The sequence below is a fragment of the Theropithecus gelada genome, chromosome 16, assembly GCF_003255815.1.
Source record: "Theropithecus gelada isolate Dixy chromosome 16, Tgel_1.0, whole genome shotgun sequence".
In the NCBI taxonomy this organism is placed as follows: Eukaryota; Metazoa; Chordata; class Mammalia; order Primates; family Cercopithecidae; genus Theropithecus; species Theropithecus gelada.
The window spans coordinates 57433567-57442309 of NC_037684.1; the positions used below are offsets into that span (position 1 = coordinate 57433567).

Below are 8743 nucleotides of genomic sequence, written 5' to 3' on the forward strand. Positions count from 1 at the left end.
TTTTTTTTTTTTTTTTTTTTTTTTTGAGACGGAGTCTCGCGCTGTGTCACCCAGGCTGGAGTGCAGTGGCGCGATCTCGGCTCACTGCAAGCTCCGCCTCCCGGGTTTACGCCATTCTCCTGCCTCAGCCTCCGAGTAGCTGGGACTACAGGCGCCCGCCACCACGCCCGGCTAGTTTTTTTTTTGTATTTTTAGTAGAGACGGGGTTTCACCATGTTAGCCAGGATGGTCTCGATCTCCTGACCTCGTGATCCGCCCGCCTCGGCCTCCCAAAGTGCTGGGATTACAGGCTTGAGCCACCGCGCCCGGCCGGGACCCTGTTTTTCTCCACCCCCGAGACTGAGTCTCGCTCTGTCATCCAGGCTGCAGTGCAGTGGGGCGATCTCGGCTCAGTGCAACCTCCGCCTCGCAGGTTCAAGCGATTCTCCTGCCTCAGCCTCCCAAGCAACTGGGATTACAGGTACCTGCCTCCATGCCCGGTTAATTTTTTTTTTTTTTTTTTTTTTTTTTTTTGTACTTTTTGCAGACACGGGGTTTCACCATGTTGGCCAGGCTGGTCTCGAGCTCCTGACCTCAGGTAATCCACCCACCTCAGCCTCCCAAAGTGCTGGGATTACAGGCATCTGCCACCACACTCGGCTAATTTTTGCATTTTTAGTTGAGACAGGGTTTCGCCATGTTGGCCAGGCTGGTCTCAAACTCCTGACCTCAGGTGATCCAAGAAAGGGACCTTCTTCTAAGACCATCGTGAGCCTGAAGCTTCCCCGAATGGCCCAAGGGGACTCTCCACCCCACCCTTCCTCGGTAACACCTCTGATCCTCTCTGAAGCAAAGGCAGCAGCTCCCACCACAGAACACGGGACTCACTATGGGGCTCAGCAGTGCTGGCGTCCAGCTTAAGAGGAGCTCTTTGGAGGTAGGGAATTCTCGGACCCACATGGCTGTGCCTCCAGGCAGAGACAAGGTTACCTGAAGCTGCCCTCAATCTCCTCCTCAGACCCTGCCAGCTCAGCCTGAGTCCCCACCCCCCGCCAGCATCTGGCCTGGTCTGGGTCAGGAGCATCTTGGTCTTGTTGCTACATAAGGGCTCAACCTCCCCCACAGACAAGTGCTTCTGGACCAGCCTCCCTTCAGGCCCTCTGAGCCCCCTCATGGCTCCCACAAGGGGATGCTGCAGGGGTCGGGGGGTTCCTCCTTCAGCCCCTTCCCCTCCAAAGCTCAACCGAGAGTCCAGAAGAGGGAAGGACGGGAGGGAAAGCAAGGCACCAGGCCTGGTCTACTTGAGTGTGATTTGAGGCAAAAAAAAAAAAAAAAGGAAAGAAAAGTAGAAACGCCAAGTTCAATACCGACAGCCCTGGCTGAACCCACAAACCCAGATGCCACGTGTCTCCCGGCTAAATGCTCACACAACAAGCTGACTGCCAAGTCGGGCTGGAATGAGGCTTCGGCCCCTGAACTCTCTCCTCTGGGGACAAGAACGGCCCAACCACGGGGACCCCCACTGGCACCCAAAGGAGCCTCCGTGAGTGTCCCTGCCTCCTCTCCCCCAGAAACCAGAGGCCCTGCACTATTTAAAGGCTCAGTTCTAACGAGACCTTTCCATCTGAACAGATTCTTCAGTCCCAGCCCTGGATGAGTCACACCCCCGCCTCTAGCCTTTAATGAATCTTCAGGTCCGTGCAAGCAGGAGGGCCACGGGTGTTTCTCGCACCCGCAGCATCACTCAGGGCAAAGTTAACGAGGAGTTAATGAGGCACCCCCTCCTGCCAGGCTAAGCAGTACCAGGTGCCCTTCCCTTACCCCACCTAAACGAAACGGCCTAATCCCAGCCCCTCAGCCCAACTGTGAAGCTAGCTCAGGAAAACACCAGGTTAATGTGACCAAGGACAGAAAGCAAGAGGCTGGCAGGCCCGGTCCCCCAACCCTGCTGCTCACCCGCCGGCCTGCGCACAGCGAGGTGGGAAGCACAGGGCAGACGTCCCTCTGTCCACCACAGCGCTGACCCGTTTCCATGACACGGACACACTGTGCCACACAGCACGGCCAGAGGACTGAATCGCTCGTCACACAGAGCAGCCCAGGGCCAGGGCCACCCTGAGCTGCGCTCATGCCAACCCGCTCGTTAGCTCAGCAGCCCGGTGTCTGCCTGGCTGCCGTCCCTGCCCAGAGATCCCCATCAGACACGGAACCACCAGACACTGCCGGGGCAAACCCAGCTGAGGAATTCCTGAAGGGGCTTCTCAGTTCTGCCGGCCACAAAATGCACAGGGAAAGAACTGAAAGTCTGGGACCCTCTGCCCACCAGGCGCCTCCTCAAAGGGGCAGGTAAACTGGAAGCGCCCTGTTTGGCTGGCACTGGACCCGGAACCTGCCAGGTCAGTTTCTTGCCAACTCAGGTTTGGGGATGGATAGTGAGCTCCGGGCTCGTGTCTGCTGGCCTCAGCAGGGGCTGGGGAGGGGATGAGTCCATGCTGGCGGGCACAGACAGCTGCCTCAGCAGAGGGGCTCTGGCAGCAGCTGGGACCAGCAGAGCTCTGCTAGCCTGGTCCTCAGGGAGGCTGAAGGTGACACAGGGGCCAGTGCAGGACAGCTCAAGTTGCTGCCCTGCCCAGCACTTTCCAGGGCTGATGTCACCTCTGGGAGGTCAAGTATGCCCCACGGCAGGAGCCGAAACAAAACGAGGGGCCAGCGAGCCCAAGATCACCTCGTCCTGGCCAATGCCAGGAGCCCCAATGCCGGCTGGCAGTAAGAGCCTGCAGAGAGGGTCCTGTGAGCCTCAGGGGATCTCAGACCTCCACCGCGGACTGGCCAAGCCCTCCCTTGTGGCTCTCTTGAGGAATGGGTCCAGCCCTGGCCAGCCGGGACTGGCACCCTGGGACCAGATTTGATCTGCAGTTATCGAGCGCTTCCTGTGTGCTGGGCGCTGGGTCTGGCTCTTCCTCAGATGCCCGATGCCAGGGCCCCACGCCAGCCCCAAGGCAGCCTGCCCAGCTGCAGGACAGTCGGCTTCTATCTCAGATTTTAAACCCAACTCAGGTCTGGGGCTGCAGGGGCACCGGCGGTCTGCCCTGGCACGGCTTGATCTGAGCTGCCTGCTGGGTCAAGAACCCTCTGGCACACCGACTGAACGCCTGGTGTCCGGCGGGCACTGAGCCCGCAGTCAGCTGGGTGGTCCCTGAAGGGAAGCCTGGAGCCCCCGGACCCGGCAGCATCCCCCCACGCACAACCCTGCCAGAGGAAACCTCACACGGTCGGCGCCCCTCAGCAAAGGGACAGCCAGCAAGGCCCGCTGAACGCAGGGGTCAGGTTGAGGATGAACAGGGCAGACCCAGAGGCAGGCGTCTCCCCGTGGCCTGTTTGCGCTCCCTGCCTGGAAAGCAGAGTCCACCTGCCGAGAAGAAACCTCCCTTCTCCCGAGACAAGCAGAGGCCAGAGCGCCAGGGTCTGGGTGGGGCGGCCCCAGGCGTTCCCCATCAAGTTCAAGCCACTGAGAGCGACGCGCACAGATTCCGCTCTGCCCGGGGACTCCACGGAGGGGGCGGGAGCGGGAAAGGCGAGCGGGGGACCCGGCAGCCCCCGCAGCCCCCTAGGCCCCCGCGAGCCTCCCGAGCACCCCCGGACCCTCCAGCCCCCGCGGGCACCTTGTTTCGGAGCAGCTTGTTGCGCACGCGGCCCCAGAGCCGGGCGCCGGTGTTGCGGGGGCGCTCGCTCCCCGACTCCTCCAGCTCCAGGGGTTCGCGCCCCGCTTTTGAGCTGCAGCCGGGCTGGGGCAGGACGTCGGTCATGCCGGGGGACCGGGACGTGGCGCTGGAGAGAAGGCGCCTGCGGAGCGCTCAGCCCCGGCCGCCAGTCCCGCTAGTTCGCCTAGTCCCGCCGGCTTTCCCCGCGCTCCCCTCCCTCCCTGCGCTCCCCTCGGTCCCTCCCTCCCGCCCTCTGCGTCCCTCCTCCCTCCTCCGCGTCCCTCCTCCCTCCACCGCATCCCTCCCTCCCCACCCTCCCCGAGGCTGCACCCGGGCTGAGCGCCGCCTCCCCGCCCCTCCGCAGCTCCAACCCCGGGTCTCACCCCTGGCAAGGGCGCTGCTCCTCCCCGACCCCGCGGCCCTCCCTCCACGGAGGCCGCCCCACGAAATAAAGTTTACACAAGCCCCACACCCCAGTCCGTCCCCGCTGGGTCCCCGCGGAGGGGCCACCAGGTGCCAGGGCCAGGCGGGGGCTGCATTTTGGCCACAAACACCGGCCCCCCCGCCAAAAGACTCTCACTGCCCTGGGGTCGCACTTCCCCACCCCCAACTTCTGCCCCAGGCACCTTCCTCAGAACCAGCTTAGTGACGGGGCCAGACACTTGTGGACGGGCACTCACAAGCCTCCTCAGGTGAGAAATTTAAGGATAAAGGAGACCTCTAGTGTGGGAATCTCAGTGGGAGGCGGGACACGAGCAAAAGCCCAAAATGACATGGGTCACAGATGTCCAGCCAGAGACGCCTCTCGAGGGGTCACTTTGAACCGTGGCCCTTCGCACCTCACCAAAAAAGATTTCTGCTGCCAGGGGCAGAGGACACCACGGGTAGCCCACCCGCGTCTGTGCTGGGCGCCGAGGACACCACGGGCAGCCACCGCGTCTGTGCTGGGCGCCGAGGACACCACGGGCAGCCACCCGTGTCTGTGCGGGGCGCCTTGAGAGAAGAGCTTGTTCTTCACCCTCAAGTTAGTGAACTTTCTAACTGCAGACTAGGACAGGAATTACGTCTCCAAGTAACAGGACAAGTTAGAGTATGGTATTCAGAGAAAAGGGAAAGGCTGAATCCCAAAAGGTTAACTATGCAAAACCCAGGGGTATCTGGGACCTCAGACCTCTGCAGACCCCAGCACGGCGCAGAAAGGAAACTCGTATTTGCACCGTGGCAACCACAAACCAGGTCTTTCAAGTGCCCAACTGCCTGTGAGCCTCACTTTTTTTTTTTTTTTTTGAGACGGAGTCTCGCTCTGTAGCCCAGGCTGGAGTGCAGTGGCCGGATCTCAGCTCACTGCAAGCTCCGCCTCCTGGGTTCAAGCCATTCTCCGGCCTCAGCCTCCCGAGTAGCTGGGACTATAGGCGCCCGCCACCTCGCCCGGCTAGTTTTTTGTATTTCTTAGTAGAGACGGGGTTTCACCGTGTTAGCCACCCTCGCTCTGACGCCCAGGCTGGAGTGCAGTGGCCGGATCTCAGCTCACTGCAAGCTCCGCCTCCCAGGTTTATGCCATTCTCCTGCCTCAGCCTCCGGAGTAGCTGGAACTACAGGCGCCGCCACCTCGCCCGGCTAGTTTTTTGTATTTTTTTAGTAGAGACGGGGTTTCACCGTGTTAGCCAGGATGGTCTCGATCTCCTGACCTCGTGATCCGCCCGCCTCGGCCTCCCAAAGTGCTGGTGATCCGCCCGCCTCGGCCTCCCAAAGTGCTGGGATTACAGGCTTGAGCCGCCGTGCCCGGCCGAGCCTCACATTTTTGTGATGTTGGTGTTACTGCCTGTTGTAGAGAGGTGAGGACAGGGGGTCAGGAGTTCCAGTGCTGGCCAGGGTTACACAGTGCCAAGTGAGGACGAAGAGGTCCCCCAAAAGCCCTTGGTGCTCACAAGCACTGTGCCTTACTCAAGTATGGATGATGCTTTGGAGTCAGGAAAAAGCTGGGTCAGGACATCTCTTGGTTGACCCCAAGGCAGGTGGGTCAGAGTCCAGAGACAAGCCCTCGGCATCTGGCGTCAACGGTCAGGCAGATGTCAGGATTTCTCTCCGAGGCCTTGGTGTTTTTTGAGAAATGGGCGGCTTCCCGGCATAGACAGCCGTAGTCAGAGCTGCCCTTCATGGAAGGCTGGCATGGACCAGGCACCATGGACGACGTCACTTAATCCCTCCCAACTTTATGAAGTCAGTTCCAGCCTCCCCACTTTACCTTTGAGGAAACGAAGGGCTCTGACAAGCTGAGCTACGTGTCCAAGGCCAGGACAAGCGGGAACACAAATGGAGGTCTGGCTAACTCCAAAGCCCACACCCCTGTCACTCACTGTGGTGCCCTAGTGTGGCAGGATCTGGCCCTGTACTGCCTTCTGCCCGGCTGGTGGAGGGGGATCCTGGGGCGTCCTGCCTGGTCCTGCTAGGCTAGAACCAGGCCTGGGTCTTTACTGTCCCTGCAGGGGCAGCCAGACCAGCTCTGCTTCTTCCTGGCTCACACGTCACACCCACTCCTGGACAGTGCACACGGAGCCTCCTCACACCTGAGCTGCTAAGTGGGAGATGAGCCACAAGCGCCTCGCCAGCACCTCCTGAGGGGGAGGTAGAGAGACGGACGGAGGTAGGAACACGCCTGTGTCCACTAACTGAGGCCTGAGTCACCCTTCCCCCCACTCCTTCGCCTGCCCCTTCCAGGGCTCCAGGAGGACCCAGACAGCCCCTTCACACAGCCACAGAACCATCTCCTCCAGGAAGGCTCTGCTCACACGGCCACAAAACCATCTCCTCCACCACAAAACCATCTCCTGCAAGAAGGCTCTGCTCACTCCTCAGGCTTCACTGCTTGGTCCCACTCATGTCATTCTTTTTTTTTTTTTTTTTTTGAGACGGAGTCTCGCTCCATCACCCAGGCTGGAGCGCAGTGGTGCAATCTCGGCTCCAGCCTCCGCCTCCTCGGCTCAAGCAATTCTCCTGCCTCAGCCTCCCGAGTAGCTGGGACTACACACACCCACCACCACGCCCAGCTAATTTTTGTATTTTTAGCAGAGACGGGGTTTCACCGTGTTGGCCAGGATGGTCTCGATCTCGTGACCTCGTGATCCGCCCGCCTCAGCCTTCCAAAGTGCTGGGATTACAGAAGGGAGCCACTGGGCCCGGCCCCCGTCATGTCACACTAGAGGCAGTGACTGAGGGCCTGTCTGCGTGCCCGACCCTGGGGTGAGGGTTAAGACATCACAAAGACGAATCAAAAGCCAGTGCTTGACAAAGCTGCAGTCGAAAGAGCAGAGATGTGAGAGAGCAGAGATGATGTGAGAGCAGAGATGCGGCAGAGCAGAGATGATGTGAGAGAGCAGAGATGATGTAGGAGAGCAGAGATGCAGGAGAGCAGAGATGTGAGAGAGCAGAGATGTGGCAGAGCAGAGATGTTGCGGGAGAGCAGAGATGATGTGGGAGAGCAGTGATGTGGGAGAGCAGAAATGATGTGGGAGAGCAGAGATGCGGCAGAGCAGAGATGATGTGAGAGCAGAGATGCGGGAGAGCAGAGATGTGAGAGAGCAGAGATGTGGCAGAGCAGAGATGTTGCGGGAGAGCAGAGATGATGTGGGAGAGCAGAGATGCAGGAGAGCAGAGATGATGTGGGAGAGCAGAGATGACGTGAGAGAGCAGAGATGCGGGAGAGCAGAGATGATGTGAGAGAGCAGAGATGCGGGAGAGCANAGAGCAGAGATGCGGGAGAGCAGAGATGATGTGAGAGAGCAGAGATGTGGCAGAGCAGAGATGTTGCGGGAGAGCAGAGATGATGTGGGAGAGCAGAGATGCGGGAGAGCAGAGACGATGTGAGAGAGCAGAGATGCGGGAGAGCAGACATGATGTGAGAGAGCAGAGATGCGGGAGAGCAGACATGATGTGGGAGAGCAGAGATGATGTGAGAGAGCAGAGATGCAGGAGAGCAGACATGATGTGAGAGCAGAGATGCGGGAGAGCAGAGATGTGCACCAGCAGCAGGCAGACAGGCATGTGTGCATTTGGCTCAGGTCGCTGTGCACCTACCAGGCGCCACGCCCAGATGGACAAAGCCCTCACAAAATCCCATATTACAGCCTCAGAACAGGACAGACAAAATACCACGCATGTCGAGAGACACAATTTCCAGCTGGAGGGAACCGGGGAAGGCTTCCTGGAGGAGAGGGGTCGGTGTGGGGCCCTCGGGGCTGTGGGGAAAGGCCATCCACCCTCGTTGGGACCCAGCTTTACTCGACCTCCCTCCAGCAAATGTGCAATGGCTGTTGTGTAACTGGTTGGTAAGGTGCTCGTCACGTTTGCACTGCAGTGCTCCTGGTGCCGTGACTTAACTTTGGAACCGGCCCCTCACTGGCTCCGTGTGGTCCCCTTCCCTCGGGCTGGGTCCCACGCCACAGGGTGCAGACTGCGAGAATGCGTGCCCCTCCCTGCCGCCGGGTGTGTGGGAGAAGGGGGCAGTGTAAATCCCGTTCCCAAAGCCCGACACTCATCTGTCTCAGGAACCACAGGCTCAATACTTGTCTGGATAAAACAAGCTCGGATTGGATGCACGATGGCCAGCTGGTCTCCATGGTGATAGAAGTACCTTCGCAGATGGGTAGCTGAGCTGGGAGTCTTCCCCTGAGACGCTCATCTTTCCCTTCCTCCCTCTGGACTGGGGGCTTGCTCTGGGGACGGCACAGACTTGCCTTCTCTCCCCCAAGCCCGACTCATCGTTTCCTGGAGTCCATGGTCTTGGGTGGAAGAAGATCCATGCAAGACAAATGTCCCCAGCAAAAGCAGAAGTCTGAATTCTAGTCCCTGCAGCCCACCACAGACCCTCCTCATCTCTGCTGGGCTCGGTTCAGACTATCCCAACTACCGGGGAAGTGGCCATACTCCTTCCTCCCGCACCCCTTCCATCCAGCCACACCTGCTCCCCCACACCCCTTCCATCCCCCACACCTGGTCCCCCACCCCTTCCATCCCCCTCACCTGCTCCCCCACCCCTTCCATCCCCCTCACCTGCTCCCCCACCC

The 8743-nt window shown here is 59.9% G+C and overlaps 1 protein-coding gene across 5 annotated transcripts in view; it reads right to left on the reverse strand.

Annotated features, from left to right (window-relative positions):
- The window catches only part of ABR (ABR, RhoGEF and GTPase activating protein), a 223968-nt gene that overhangs the window by 23172 nt on the left and 192053 nt on the right, over nt 1–8743 (reverse strand). The window contains exon 1 of one of the 5 annotated variants that reach the window (XM_025361135.1): nt 3642–3885. The exons of the other annotated variants lie outside the window; for them this stretch is intronic. Coding sequence (XP_025216920.1) covers nt 3642–3785 — 144 coding nt within the window. The 5' untranslated portion in view covers nt 3786–3885. Of the gene's footprint in view, nt 1–3641; nt 3886–8743 lie in introns of those variants that run through there. 5 annotated transcript variants of the gene reach the window in all.